The sequence below is a fragment of the Falco naumanni genome, chromosome 6, assembly GCF_017639655.2.
Source record: "Falco naumanni isolate bFalNau1 chromosome 6, bFalNau1.pat, whole genome shotgun sequence".
NCBI classification, from domain to species: Eukaryota; Metazoa; Chordata; class Aves; order Falconiformes; family Falconidae; genus Falco; species Falco naumanni.
This window is the reverse complement of record NC_054059.1, coordinates 74,972,852-74,988,954: the sequence shown is the minus strand read 5'-3', so window position 1 is coordinate 74,988,954 and position 16,103 is coordinate 74,972,852. Positions and strand designations below refer to the sequence as shown.

At 43.1% G+C, this 16,103-nt stretch overlaps 1 protein-coding gene across 5 annotated transcripts in view; it reads right to left on the bottom strand.

The window, feature by feature from the left end:
- The window catches only part of B3GALNT2 (beta-1,3-N-acetylgalactosaminyltransferase 2), a 27,977-nt gene extending 11,874 nt beyond the window's left edge, over positions 1 to 16,103 (bottom strand). For 3 of the 5 annotated variants that reach the window (XM_040598429.1, XM_040598431.1, XM_040598432.1), the window contains exons 1-5: positions 15,899 to 16,103; positions 5,278 to 5,425; positions 3,909 to 4,009; positions 2,617 to 2,810; positions 1,196 to 1,291 (exon numbers count right to left, since the gene is read on the bottom strand). In XM_040598429.1, the coding sequence (XP_040454363.1) occupies positions 1,196 to 1,291; positions 2,617 to 2,810; positions 3,909 to 4,009; positions 5,278 to 5,425; positions 15,899 to 16,001 (642 nt within the window). In that variant the 5' untranslated portion in view covers positions 16,002 to 16,103. The remainder of the gene's footprint in view (positions 1 to 1,195; positions 1,292 to 2,616; positions 2,811 to 3,908; positions 4,010 to 5,277; positions 5,426 to 15,898) is intronic. The other 2 variants (XM_040598433.1, XM_040598430.1) reach the window with 2 other exon arrangements.

Sequence of the window (16,103 nt, the reverse complement as noted above, 5' to 3'; positions counted from 1 at the left end):
TATAGGCGAATACTTAAACGAAGCGAAACAGCCTAAAATGGCAGCTGAAATGTACCTGGCAGAGCTGGCTGAACTAGAATTCTCATTCTAAGTCAACTTCTATTCACTACACCTTCACTGTAACAATATACATTTTTTTCCTACCTATATTCTGTTCTGTGTTTAATCACCTTCCTTCCTAAGCAGCCACAAGTAAGTTCTATATCCCTATACAAAAACACTACCCTTGGACTGCATCCCCAATCCCAAAGAAGATTCAAACCAAACCAAACCAACAAACAAACAAAAAACAGAAAAAAGAAAAAAGACAACTTTAGACTCCACCTTGTTAGCTTAGACAATGGCATCTCAGGACACACAAGAATGCTAACACTCCTAACTGTCCGAAAAGCAGTCTTCTCCCAAATTTCTGAGGAGTGTCCATTACAAGAAAAAAAAAAAAAAAGAAAAAAAAAGGGGGGGGGGGGGGGGCGGGGAAGACAAAAAAACACTCCTGCCTTAGGATGTTGACACATTTTAAAAACCCAAATGTCAGTCTTCTGTGCATGATGTATTCCATCCAGCATATTGCAGATGGCCCCTACTAAAGATCTTCCTGAAGTTCTAATTCTCGTTTCCTTGCGTGGTTCAATGAATAAACGATTCCTCACTAGTGTGGCCAGAAAAAGAATAACCAAAATTTCAGCAGCCCTCAGTAAGACCTTCTCAATTGCAACTATTCAGCTAATACTACCATTGCAAACGTAACACGCAGTATCTTGCTGTTATGTCCAAGACATCAGAAGCAGAAAGCTCTTTTCCAGCTGCTCCCCAGCAATCGGTGCCATCCTCCCATCCCTATCTTGTGTACTAATGTCTGAAAAAGCAGGAGGGAGAAAGAAGTGTCCCATTCTCCGGTAAACTCCCACAGAATGGAACCAGGTATAATTTTCAGTCAGAAACTAAAAAGGTTTCTGAAATTGCTACTATTTGTCAGTGTAATTTTTTCATCAATGTGTCTTTTTCAGGCTTTCGCTTTATAACTACTGGTGATAATGAGACGATGAAAAAGAAATTCTGGATTTCAGCATATCCCCTCAACTAACGTTCTAGAGGTATTCACTTGCCCTTTTCTGCCTCAAGCGAAAGGCAGTTTTATCAGTCAGTCTCTCCAGCTGACTTGAAGAACTGCAGGCAGCTCCAACCCTGCACATACCTCTGGCAAAATGAACTGCTCTACTGGCTTGTACCACAGTCTGTTCACTTGCACCCCACAGCTTGGCGGACTAAAGCGAGCACTGAAGAGAGCTTCCTGTAAACAACAGAAAAAGGGGAAAACGTAGAAAATACATTAAAAGTGCTGTGAGATTACGCAAGTCTTGATCATCTCAGTGAGTTACAATGGGAAGAGGCTTCTTGATTGTATTCAACTTAAAAAGTTTTATTCTCACAACAGTCTCAGACACCACAGAATCAAGTGTTTGAATTGATACGGTGGAAGCAAGCAACGATGGAACGAGAGTGCAAGTTCAGCTAGAATCCAGCCAGCAGAGCACACCGTCTGGAAGACTCAGGCTCCTCCCCCAGTTTACAGACTTTCTATTTTCTGTTTCAATAGCTGCCTACTACTAATTGCAACAGAGGATGCTGACCCCTAAAACTCAATTGCTACTCTACTACACAGGCCATCAAATGGCTCTTAGATGATAACAAATGACATAAAGATGCTGCATGGCCAGATTCCCAGTCTTCAGAAAACACTCCCCAAGCTCTCTTATGATACTAGTTTTTCTCCTTCATTGGAAGTAAAAAACTGATGCGGATCATGTTATTGGCTCTCAATGTTTAGAATCCTACCGTGTAGCAAACGTAAACCTGATTACAGTATACTTTTTTTTTTTTTTTTTGCTATTATAAACTCAGCTCCTTGGAATTTCATTATAAAAGCCATACTCCAGTACATTTGCTGTAGTTAATTACAATTATTACCTCAAATTTATCAAGTTATTGGTAGGGATAAATGCAATATACCAAATGCAACAATCACGCGCAATGATTTTTGCCTCCAGGTTAGCACTAAGCTATTCTATTAAACCCATAACAGCTTGGGAGTGGGGAGAATTATCACTGAGGTTTTATTATTACCTGTAAATAATACCAGTTTCTAGAAATCTCAGAATGTTTTGCCAGAAGACAGACAAGAAAAAGTTACTGCATCTCTCTGCTTGAAGGTCCCCAATGTGTCTTTCTAAACGTGTTTTAAATATATTCAACAGTTTATGTTTTACTCCTTAATACCTATCAATACTTTAGAAACTCAAACGCAATCAAAATTATGTCTTGGAATTAGATATAAGTGCTCTTTCAAAACAGCATTTATATTAACTCATAGCACTTTGTGAATTTCATCTTTTCCTCATCCGGGTTATATACATATATGTGTGTGTCTGTGTGTGTATTTCTCTCTGTGAAAAACAAATTTACAATTCAACAGAGCAAAAATAGAATTCATATGCTTGTCAGTTAAGTACTTTTCTACATCATCAACACAGCATGTTGCTTTCTGTAAGAATGTAATCCACAATAAAGAGACAACGTGATTTAGTCCACTTACAAAAGATAATTACAATACTCTACCTCATGTTCTGCCTGGTACAATTTTACAGTGATGTTCCTCTGGAATCCCACCCCATCAGCCTCATAAAATACCCCAAGACTGGTAATGACAATGGGGTAAAGTACACGGAAGTTCACACTGACAATTCTGTCTTCAGAGAGCACAGAAGGTACGTCCTCAGGGAGACTGAACGCTTCAATTTCCTGATTCAAAACTGTATGGAAAAGAAAGGACAGAGGTAATGTGAGAAGACTTCATAGTTCTGGAACTGGACACATGCAAAGCACACTGGATACACACAAAGCATTCTGATTAATTAGCACAGCTCACAAGTGCACAAGGACAATCAAACACTGGAGGAGAAGAAAATAAACTGGCTGCAGACTGCAGCAAGGAGAAACTCAGTGATGCAGCAACCTACAGGCTACCAGCAATTGCAAGTCAATGCCTATGTATCCACAGGGAAAAGATTAAAACCACAATAAATTCACAGAGTGAAGACAAAAATGCTATTTGACTGCATGAATATCTGTATATTAGCATATGAAAATAATTATTCATGTATCAAAATGGCATACACCTCCAATGAATTCAGCTGCCTGCTTTTTGGCATTATCACCTCCCTAAGCCCCGAGGTACCATTTATTCTTGGGAGATTGGTTAAGCAGTGGATGCTGCCATTAAAAGAGAAAGTAACAGAAGTTTCATTTTATAGTAAATCATGCCTTAAGTGCCAAGCAGTCCTTAGTTAACTTGCAATTAAAGAACAAAAGTCAAATAGAAACTAAAAAGTGACAGGAAGACTATAATTTTACTTAGGAATTTTTGGATGGCAGCATTTCATTTTTTCCCCATGGTACATTTCTTGTTCTCTCTCTAGAGTGCAATCTGAAAAACCTGTCAGCCAGACTTGCTTAGAATTCACTTTGTCACCAGAGAAGTCCATCTGACATGCGAGACTGGCACCTTGCTACTTTCTTCACACATGACACTTGGCCGGGTCATTCCAGCTCTCTCCAACTTCATTTTACACAGGGATAGAGTAAAATTTTATGTTATATGGGAGAGACTGTCCCCCGATGCATGGAAAATGCAAATCCATCAGAAGTCAATGGCCTCCCCTTCACACCCCAAAGATCTCTCCCTTTCACACCTGCACATGGTCCTTACAGGAAGATTATGCAACTGGTAAGAGCGCAAGTTCTAGGCAGCATTTATCTTCAGGAGTGGCTCTCTCAGTTAAGCACCCCAAACTACTCTCAGAAAAGATGATTAGTTCTAGTTCAGATCATATAAAAGTTGACTTCTATACCTGGGTTACTGATGTTCAGAAGTTTGCAGGAGTAGGGGTCTTCTCTGTCCTCCACTGGCACAGCACAACCATGCGCACCTATTATAAACTTCACAAGGACACTAAAATAATTTGGTTTTATTAACACCAGTTCTCTTCCCTCCTCCCTCCATCTTCAATAAACTTATTGCATCACAACAGCCTGTCTTCCATAGGATTAAGATTTTAAACTCTTAAAAATCAGCAAATGAGTCTATGTAGAGCAACCAAATGAATACCCTCAGAGGGGCTCAATTCCAAACCCACGTTACTGTTTCACATTTCATAATGAGTATGCAGGAAGATTGGCAGCTAGGAATGGGATTCGAGACAGCCAGCACACTAAACAGAAAAACACCTAAGGCAGCACTGAAGGATCCTGAAGACCTGCCTTTCCCTGCCTGGCTTTGTTACTTAATTCAAGATTGTTTAAATATTCTGTATTCAAAAGGCAATGAAAAAAATAAGAAGAAAAAAGGCACACAGCATCAAAGAAGGAACAAGGACTCCAGACTATCTGTTACAATGAAACGTCTACATTTTGGGTTGTAGCAAAATAACAGGTTGCTCTTTCCAGCCCTGATCGTGGTTGTGCCCGTCAGGAGACAACAAGCAGTGTGAAGAGAAGAGGATCCACCTCAGCCTAGTTTTTCACCTAGCAGCTAAATATCCTCCAGGAACTCCATATCACATTTTTAGATGACTGAAGTAGCTATGCTTCACTCCCAACTGCACGCTGACACCAAATTTGCAAATGTAAATGGCCTTCAGCACAAGGCAGGTACCAAGATGTGAGGCCTATCAAGATGACAATGTCTCCAGAAATGAACTGCTGCAGAACTTTCTCAGCAAGGACAGGGCTGTCTGTAGACTGTCAGGTGTGGGAAGGGTTCTGGTGGTGTGCCTGGTTCAGTGGGAAATACACCTGAGCTTTACAGTTAAGGCTGTTGTAAGAGGGTTTTTGTTGTTCTCTCACCAAACATGATCCCGCCTTCTTTCAGGTATCCTGGATTACTAAGCATTTCAAGTTGCATACCATACAAAGCGTACATTGCAACACAAAAAAGGGAAAGTCTTATACATCACTAATGAACAGTGGCAACTAATTGGAAAAACAAACAGCAGTGAACAGTCAAAAAATGACATTTTATTCCTTGCATAAAAATGTTACAGCCCAGAACAAGAAGTATTCTTATATATTACTAAGCAGATTTAAAAAATTAGAGTACAAGATGCTCACAAATAAAACAAAAAACAAAACTGTCCAAAAAGAGTAATTAAATCAAGATATTTAAGCTTTACAGTCTCCCCCAACCTGCCAAGCCCCAAATTACAAAACACTAGGGATTACCGTTGGCTCAGTGCAGGATGTTGTTTCAGGTGCTTGAACCAAGTGTTCCTTATAACACTGCGCAGTTCATGATTGTGTCGAGCTGACAAAACACCTACAATAACATCATAATGTTTCAGCTTCCACTGAGGAAAGAAGGCTAATGGACCTAGAAATACAAAATGACAAACATTTATTATATGCATATCTTACCACAAGCCTGAGTTGCAAGCAGTAATTAAAATACATCTCAAAAGCAAGAGTACTGGGAACCTGAAACACTAAAACCAAGAAACAGGATTACTATTGCCTTCTTGGTTCAGAATTGGGGAAACATTTTCAACATGCCCAAACTTTCACTAGCAATCTAAGAAAACTTTACTGCAACGACCTGAGCAAGTCACTGCAGGTAAGCAAAACTAAGAAACTGTGACTCACAAAGCAGGCAAGAACGTAAGCCTTGGTTTTGACTGACAGCAGCTTCCATTCTTCAAATATTTGCCTGCCTGTCTTAGGAGCAAACTGCCCCCTGAGAGCATGCTCTTGCTGGGCTGCTCTTTCCTATCAGCCATCAGAAACCTTGTGGGCAAGGTACAAGGTCCTACTGTTCCCTCTGCAAAATGCTTGAGACAGTCTGAGCCTTCTGCTTGCTCGTTGATACCTCCTCCAGCATGATCCACCCTAAATCCTGGGGGCTTGTCACCACTGGTACCAGGCCTTCACTATTAGAATTCACCATTATTCTAGCTAGGGGAAAAAAAAAATAAACTAGGCTTGTCAGATTCAGAAATATGCCGATTTCCCCCTTCTTCTTAAAACTGCTGGACCACCTTTCTGCCTCACCATGTCAACACAGCATGTCACCGCCTCTCATCTGCCACCTTTGAAGTTCAACACTGCCTTAACACAGGGTATTACATCCCTGCACCAGGGAACACTGGCTTCATTCAGAGCTGGATGTCACCACCAACACTTACAATCCATGATTTAGTTTGTGCTGCTTAAATTTAGGGATCAAGAAAGCTAGACTTGATTTCAAACAAGATTATGAGCGGAAAGAGACCCAAGAAGCTCTGACTTAGAGCCTGCTAAGTCAGGCAAGTAGCTACGGTGAAATTGCTTAGTTTAATTTATCAGACATTCTAGAGTTAAGAGAGGTTTATATTTAGCTTTAGCAAAAGATTGCTTTCCTCTCATCCCACTATCTTTTTTTTCATTAGGCTGCAGGATAAACAAATGTAAATGTTAAGGCCCTCTAAGCTACCGCATACAGCATAAACAAGATTTTTAAAAATTAATTTTAAAGAGACCGAAAATATTGCCAAGTCTGTATTGTGTACTCCCACTAGAAAATGCTGAATTATAACCTAGATTCTACCTTCCACACCAGCATCCCCTTTCTCCACTTTGAAACCAAGAAGATAGATGGGACTGGTTACGATTGCTTAACCTAGGACCTCATAGCACCGCCATGGGGACCTGCTCAGCTCTGTGCTGAAACAGCATCAAGAGACTTCAGTTTGGGGTTTGGGTTTTAGGGGGGGGGGGGTTCTTTTTTTTTTTTTTTTTTTTCTTTTTTTGCTTTAGGAGCTATTGATAATGGCTTGCACCTGACACCTTAGTCCCAAAGCCAAATAAAGGAGTGCTCTGCAGCTGATTCTCAGAACAGTACAAGAGTGGGGAAAGTACAGGGTGATGCTTCCATGGGCAAACCTTCCCCAGTCAATTTCCCACTAAGTATTTTAGTTCTAAGCATGCAAACACTTTTTCTAGGAAAAGGTTAAGTTTCACAGTTATTTAAATGAATCTGTCCTGACAACAGCTACAATCTTGTAACTTAAGCTGAACACTGACCTATTAAGAGAAGTTTACATCAACTTACAAACCCAAGCAGCAAGCCACTAGCTCCATGTCTCAGTTTTTTGCTAAGGTCAACTGTTACATCTCTTACAACAACCATACACTGAACGGGTGGCAAGGTTCAGGAATACGATTTGTTTCCTGACAGACCAACAAACCTACTGCCCTATATAACATCTGAAGAAACTTGTTGCTCAGTCTAAATACAATTTTAGTTTACCTTTATGCTCGTAAGTATCAACTATACAGAGGCTCTGTATGTCTTCCAAGGTCATTACACAGCCAAGATCTCCATGACAGCAGTGGTGCATGAGAGTCACACATTTGTAAGACTACAACATTATAGCAAATTCCTCTGTATCTCATATTCCCTCTCACACATCCTTTTTCTTTCCTTGTTCTTCTTCCATCCTTTGATTATTCTTTAAACAGCCTCTGCAGCCTTAACTGCAAGCCTTCCAATACGAATCTCCTAGGAGGACTAACATGTTTGTAGACAGCATGAGGTACTGTTTACAAAGATTTGGTCCTCGAGATACCACTTTTAATTAGAAGTGGAACCATTTCATTAAATCAAAATTAAAGAAAATAAAATGAAGAGCAGAAGTCTATAGGGTGACTTGACTACTTGACTCAGAATAGCATAAGCTGTCTTAAATCAATTAAAAAAAACAAAACTAAAAATAAGCTACTCACATCAAATAGGCATACTTTTAATTAGTTTATATTTTTAAATGAGTGAAGCTTTTCCTTATCAACCATTCACATGGGAACAACATTAATGTAACAGATGCCTCAGAATTAATATCTTACTGCTTTTAGAACAGACAGCTCTTTCTTGTTTTAGACTATATTCAGGCTGAGTAAGGTAGCATTACAGCAGTCTATAGTCAGAAGATTGTCTTCTCTGTCCCAAGGGTTATGCCATTTTACTTTTAAAATCACTGAAAATGGAAAAAAAAGAAAACTTACTTTCATAAAAACATAATGAATAAGCTCTCTGCTTGTTATCAAAGTTGTCTACTTCCTGTGGAAAAGTAGGAATAACACTTACTCAACTTTCAGGAAAAGATATCCATATGTCTCTCTGACTTATCACTATGAAAAAAATAGAAGATAAAGTGAGAGGCACGGGGTGGCGTGGTGTGGGAACTAAGGCTATTTTTCCTTTGTAAGGATAATTCAGATATATGCATATATATGCTCTGATGCAGCATAATTTATGAGAAAAACATTGCTGACCTCCAAGTCAATAAGAACAATTTATACAAGCAATCAATACTTGCCACTGGGGACCAAACTTCTTCATCTTATGTTCTATTTTGTGCATTAGGCCAAAATGGTAAGTGTTGGCAACAGGCTTAAAAAATACATACTGTATCACTCTTACCTTGAACTGGTTGTGCAAGATAATTAAGCCTTTAAATATTTCAATTACAAAGACAGAAAAAAAACCTGTAAATTTGGGGAGGTGAAGAAAAAAGCTACATACCATATTCCATGATATACCCTGAAAGTGTTGCTAACCGAAGGGATGCAGGAGGAGAGGAAGCCTTTCCAATTCCAAGGTCACACTATCACTAGTTGCCTCGCTTTTGAACTGTTACTGTCTTAAAGCCGCATCTGGGTTGCATCATGCAGATCAAGACTTCTCAGTGGAAAGTAGGCAGCCAAATGTGCAATGCCTACCCTACACTCTCTAAGCATCAAGAACAAAATCACTTTTGCTTTGTTTTGCTTGAGGTTGTTAATCCACAGCTACAAAAACATGAAGGGAAGCAGCCCTCTCTCAGCTGCTGAGATGCATTTAATTCTGTACAGCAACTGTAAAGAGTACTTCTGTCAGCTCTAAGACTACTGAAGTCCAGCCTGTGTTTTGTTGATTGACTGGATACCAAGCAAAAATGAATTCTAAATCCAATACAAGAACAAATGCAGTTTATTATATTACAATACAACAAAGGAGAATACCATGCAATACGATAAAAGGGAAACAGTAGTAGTTGTTATGCACAACATGACAAAAGAGCAATAGGAGCAAATCATCAGATCATTACTGCAAAGCATTACAGAGATTAAGAAAAGGGTACATCAGCAATTACCACCTTAACATCACCCAAGCCCACACTTTGGCTGGGAAGCCCCGTTGCAGCCATCGCTACGAGTCTCTTGGTAAATGGGAAAATTTCTGTGTGGTGAGTCCACCCATAGCTGAGGCTTCTGGCCCAGTCCCGGAGCTTGCCCACCTTTGTACTCAGTGAAAAGCAGAAACAGTTTACATACCTAATGTATGTAAACTTTTAAGTTTATGCTGAGTGCAGGTGTGCACTGTCTCATGATTCGTAAGGTTCACACATGGCAGGGACCCTGGCCAGGTGCCCAAGAGTGGTGGAGTTACTGTCATGACAGAGCAGCACACAGTATTTATTGGATGGATGGTCCTGATCACATCTTGCTCAGGACAAACACCACCTGCTCATTACAGTTGTCCTTGACCCCCTGAGCTCACTGTCCAAGTTAAACAATTCCTAATTAAAGACAAAGACTTTTTTCATAAGCAGTAATCAATTTCATAAACTTTCACCACAGCCTGCCAGAGTCTTGTGTCACATGGTTAATAATAAGTTCCTGCTCAAGCTTTCTTGGGCTGTGATATTTGTAAGGACAGGCTCCCATCCCACACAATTCCCCAATGTCTGACCATACACGTATTTCTACTAGTACAGTTTTTTCACCTCAGTATGAACTGCAGTAAGCTTTCAGAGGATTCTTGGTCACTAATTTTCCTGAAACTTGGTGAAAACACTGGTCTTTAGGCCCTCCACCTGTTTGTCAAGCTTGACTGAGGACTACCAACACGATCCAAGTTCGGGAGAGACGCAGGAAAAGGTAAACAAGTGCATAGACAGAGCACAAAGCCATGCCTTTAGACGACAATGTCAAAGGTGCAGAGGTGAGTCTCCTGCTAAGCTGGCCACAGAAAAACGTCACTGCTGACCGGCAGTCTGCTGGCCCTAGTCAGATTTTAACCAACTCGGCAGCAGCCAACAGCTCTTGAAGTTTTTCAAAATCCCCAACGATAAAGATCAACACGCATCTCTTCTTCCTGTGAGACTGATTCTCAAGTAAGATGTCAAGTTTAGTGGTTAATTATATTTACTGTCATTATAAGGAGATGAAAAAATTGAGAGATCATTTAGCTTGATTTTGTCAACAAACAAAGTAAATATGATCTTGCTACACATATTTCTACTGGAGTGCCCTACTAACTACTAAATTTGCCAGTCATTTTCAGTCAAGTTTGACATAGTGTGCAGTCCCCAGAGTGGTTAAGTTCCCACATTTCATGGAATTGGACCGGACAGAGAAAAGACTCGTTGTTAGTGCCTGCACTGAGAATCAAGCAGTGTAGGTTTACCTGCACTACAGGGCAGGAGCGAACCTCCCCTGGAGACTGCTAGAGTAAGTGAGCTACAAAGCTCAGCCTTCTGTGGATCTTCTGCTACCCGTGCAGCTTTTTTTTGTTGTGCTTGTTAAATAATCAGCGAATAGGACTAAATAGACCAGGCAGAAGTTGCTTAGAATATTCTCAACTAATCCACTTTTGTAAGCTAAGACCAAAAAGGAACAAAACCCCTCAACGCCCGCCCGCCCCCCCCCCCCCCACACACACACATACATATTCCAGGCTGTTATCTTTGCCTTTTCTTGTGACTTTGCAACCATGTTCCAGTTTTTTAATGCCTTTTTCTTCTGTACTGCTTTGTTAAATATCCAAACAAATACGAAGGAAGGAATTCACTGAATATAAAGGTTTGTATTCACAGAATGCTGACACATGCAGAAAAAGAACAAACCAAAGAGCAAAAGCAGCTCTTTCCCCCTCTCTAATCCTCTTCACTTAATCTGCTATAGCTCATCTGCATTACACCTCTCTCTGCAAGCAGCTACATGACCCCCCCCTGCAGCACCTACTTCATACCAGAGCTAAAAATTGCCGAGATGTGCGACCCTGGTTTCTGTGGGAGCACAGCACTCCTTGAGACAGACAAGCCTTTAGACAAGCTTTTAAACAAGCTTTACAGATTCAAAGAGTAAAACCTCTGTGGGAAGAGGGTTGGGTTTTTTGGTTTTTTCTTTTCTTTTTTTTTTTCCTTTTACATCAACAGCATTCCCTTAAAGAAGTAGGACAGCAGGGTCCTTCTGAGTTGCAAAGTGACAGTAGTAATACTGGTGAGATGATGATGCTCTAAACACCATTAGGAGTGTGCAAGTGCTGCATCATTAGACATACCTGGGAACAATGGCCAAAGCATCAGAAGCACAGACACATAAAGAATAAAGCAAATCCTTTTTGCAACACTAAAACGATGCCTCCCCCCTTTTTTGGGGAGCGGAGGGAAGCACAGGACCTTTATCCTTTGAAAAGTAACTACCAATCCCTGATGCCACGGAACAAAAGCCTGCTCCCAGGGAAGGCTATTTGCTCCTTTGTGGCTGTTCTACTCTGTGGGCAATTTGGAAGACAACTGGTGAAGAGCTTCCTTCAGCCACGAGCCTCCCAACTCTGGCACAACTAGTACTCTCTGCTCCCTGTGCCAATGCCAAAAAACTCAAAAATGCAACTCCAGTGCTGCTCGCCAGTACTTTACAATGTCTCAGACATCAGTCCACAGAACAACTGCAAACTTAAAAAAAAAAACAAAACCAACAATTCAGTCGGAAAATACTGTCAGCTTTGCTGTGGATTCTTTGTCAATTATTTCATGCCCATCAAAGGTGAGGGGATTGGTTCTGTCGGGGATGGCCCACCCCTGGAAAACAACGTTATAACAACATCTCATAGATGAAGGTGGCATTTTAGGCAGAACTGCACAGCTACTGCCAATGCCAGACCTGACCTGTTGATGGAAGGTTTCAGTTTCCAAGGCCACCAGCCTACCAGTCTTTACATGCCTACAAAAGATGAAATAAACGTGTGACCAAGGATACTACGCGCGATAGACAGGCTTAACAGATTTCAGACAGCATCTATTCTTAAGAAAGTATCACATTTTGGCAGAATTTGTCCTTACAGAGCACAGCATCACTCACAACCTCAGAGGTTGTTTCTACATTTTATTTCAGTACTGAAAAGCCAAAAACAGGTTAAGCTCTCCCTCCTTCTTTCTCACTTGTCATGTACACAGGCTAGTCGGTGAGGGGAACAACCCTAACTCTACAAGGCAGATCACTACACGCCAGCCTAACCCACCCTGTTCCATCTAGGGCAGTGCCTGAAGAAGTACGCGCTGAACCACAGGACAACAGATGGCACACAAGCAGCTTCGAGAAAATGGTGGGTTTTAATCTGTTGCATAATTATTCACTAGTAAAAGACTGACTCTTAACAAAACCAAAAGGGCCGATTCTTGGCTGCCACACACCCCCAGAAATGTAACAGGAATAACGTCTTAAAGGGCATTAGCATCAGCAAACTAGCAGCATATTACACTGAATGTGTGGGGTTTCTGATTAGACGCTGTAATTGAAGCCCTACAGTGAGTAATTTCCTACTCTGTAAGACTTTGTGCTATCAATTAAAACACACAATTAGCAATGAATCCACCTGGAGTGCTAAAAGCAGGTCTGTCTGTTCTTTCTCAAGTTTCTGAGGTCATTTTATAATTAGCACTTATCTAAGATTTTTAGAAAAATTAACTAAAGCTTCCTACTCATGAACTTCCTTTGGATAGCACTTGTTTGTAACCAGTTAGGCAAGGACTTCAATTAAACCTAAAAGCACATTCTTGCACAAGTCTTGTTCGGAAGTGTGAATTACAGTCCCGTTAACTGAAGAACAACAAGAAAACTGGGAGTCACCAAAGTCAGGACACAAAAGCAAAGGCCAGTGCGTCTGATCTCAGAGCTAATCCTATTTATTTTTTTCCACTTAACAAGTACTGCCTACAAGAAGTGTACTCTGTCTTCTGTGATCACCAAGGTGAAAGCGAGCATGAACACACAGAAAGTCAAAATATTGCACGGGGAGAGACGCAAGCGAGGGCCAAAGCATGCAGGCAGACCTACAGGCCTTTCACATGCGGTAGTTAAGAAGAAGGTTTTATTAAAGGAGGTACTTCCAATAGAAGAGGAAAAGTAAATGGAATGAGTGAAGATTGGAACACTGTTTACATTTAAAGTCATCTGACCTACACACAACCACAATGAACTGCTTTCCAGAAATTGAAAGCCTATTTTGCCAGCAGAAGTGCCTGAACTGCTCAGCTTAAGAAAACACAAGTTTAAAACAGAGACTTTTGGTCTCTGTGGTTACACAATGGAGGTGCACCTGAAAGAGGAGAAAGATGCTTTTAACTGAAAGGCTTAAGAACAAAAAGCCATAAACCAGTTGTAAGTAAGCTTAGGCCACAAATGAGAAAGTATTTCTAATCAGGGCAAGCAGCTTCTGGAACAGCCTCTTCCTACGACTGCTAGGAATCCAACTGAACAAACAAAAAGCCACCCCAGCGCTCCTCTGAATAAATGTAGGCTGTCCGGCTGCCATTTTAAGGCAGAGATCGAGAGTTGCTTATTAGAAAAAGTAAGCAGAATTGATGTCTGGAGATGTCTATTCCAGCCTTGTGTTAGTGAGTCAATGATGTCTAGGTAAGTAACAACTAAAACAGGTTATCAACTTTCTAACAAACTCTCATTTCTGTGTGTGTGCGCAATGACTAGCGAGAGGGGAACTAAACCCTTCAAAAAACAGAGTTGTGGTTCATTCTGCTTTTGACCTCCACTGGTAGCCAATTTTGCAACTGTTGAGACACACAGACACTACACTGAAATACCAAAGAATACACAGATAATGCATTTTTATGTCACAGCTATTGTAAACCACCGTCCCATGATCATATTTATTATTCATTCATACCAGTGATTCCAGGCAGTAGGTAACAAAGAGCAGCTGGAGTAATAAACAAGGAGGGGGGGGGGGGGGTGTAGAATTACTCAATAATCAAATTAAACGAGACTGGATTTATCAGGTAGTACCGGATCCTCTTAAATAGTTTCAGATTGCAGAAGCCTTTTAGTAAATAGGGACATTTCTTCTTGTATGTGAATTCACTAATGTTCCTAAAACACACTGAATAATAAAAAAATGTAACACAGAAGACATCAGAGATAAAAGAGGTCCCTGAGCTCATCCTTCTTCCCTCTGCCAAGGTAGCTGTACCTACAGCTTGCACATTTTGTGGTATTTTGAAGGCTAAAAGGCAAGCTCTTCCTTACATTGTAGTGCAAGGCTCAAGCCTACAAAGAGCCAGCACATGTACAGCACCGAGCATTTTCCTACGGATGATGGAAGCTCTCTTTTTATAAGAGGCATCAGTTTTCCTCTCCTCAGTGTGAATATGTTACTGAACAGGTTACAACTAAATAACCCTTGCATAAACAAAATGTACGCTTACTCTTTCTGTACTAAAAAAAAAAAAAAAGGCACTTTTAATCCCAGTTATCCTAACATTATCCAATGCAATGTGCTTTCACAGTAACAAACAAAAACTCCAATAATAACTGCTTGTAACAGTGAACCTCCCAAACGCAAAGCTTCTTCCCTCCCTCCACAACTGAGAACCTCCTGGATTTTCTTTATAAATGTTTCTTAGCGGGAGACACGTTTCTGCAGGGAAGGTCATCGTGAAATTCCACATTGCTGCTTCCAAGGCCACATTAACGCACTGACCACACACGAGCGAACCATGAGGCACAACCCCAACAATTCAAACGCGCTTCAGGCTAACGATGAGGCCCCCCATCCTGATTCCCTAACTCGTGTGTGACCACCGCCCATCTGACAGGCAGTGGCCACCGTGCGGGGATGGCCACCACCCGTGGGGACGGCCACCACCCGCGGGGGACAGCTGTCCCTGGGCTGTGACTGCTGCCCATCTGACAGGCAGTGGCTATGGTGTGGGAATGGCCACCACCCGTGGGAATGGCCACCACCCAGGGCCTTCAGGCATCGCGAAGACCCCGGCCTGGCTCCTTCCACACCCGCACCGCCTCACGCCTGCACAGGGCCCGCAAGGCGCAGCTGGGTCGCTAAACGGCAGTCCTAAGCAGATCTGAGGTAAAAGCCCTCTCAGGTAAAAGCCCTCTCAGGTAAAAGCCCTCTCAGGTAAAAGCCCTCTCAGGTAAAAGCCCGCGCACCGCTGGGCTTTTCCAGAGCGCTACGGCGAACGCGGCAGACAGCGAAGAGCCGTTCCCCGGGCCGGGAATGAGGCGGCCCGGGTGCAATCGGTGGGGATCCCCCCCCCCCCGCCCCAGCCGCAGCCCAGCGGGGGCGGGAGGGTAGCCGGCGCCGCTGCCCCACGCAAAGTTGCGGCGCGCCCCCCGCAACCGCCACCGGTACCGGCGGCTCCAACCGCTGAGCCAGCGCTGCTCTCCGCACCTCGACGTAAGGAGCCGTTGCCTCCCGGTGAACCCACGCAGGCACTCCGGGAGCTCTTTCCCCGCGGGCTGCGCCCCCGAGCCCCCCCTGCCCGGCAGCCCCCGGTAGAAGCGCTGCCCTCAGGCACAGAAACGCCGGAGCGGCCGGCAGCGCCGTTAGGCGGCAGGGGGCCGGCCCGGACCATTGAACGGCCACAGCCCCCCCAGCACACACACACATATACACCCCCTCCCCGCGGCCATCGCCGAGCGGCCTCCCGGCCGCCTTCGCCTCCCGCCGTGCGGGGCACCCCCCGCCCTCAGCGGGCTCCCGCAGGCGGCGGAGCCCTGCCCGCCCCGTCCCTACCTGCCGGGTGCCTCCCGGGGCCGCCGGGGCAGCTGAGCAGCAGCCAGAGGTGCAGCGCGACCCCGACCGCACAGGGGCACAGCAGCACCAGCCAGTTTCGCATTGGCCGCCGCCGCAGCCGGCCCCTTCCCCTCCGCGCCGGCCTCTCCCAGCGGCGACGGGCCGACTCGGCCGCCCGCGGCTCCTCCCCGCACCGCCGCTCCGC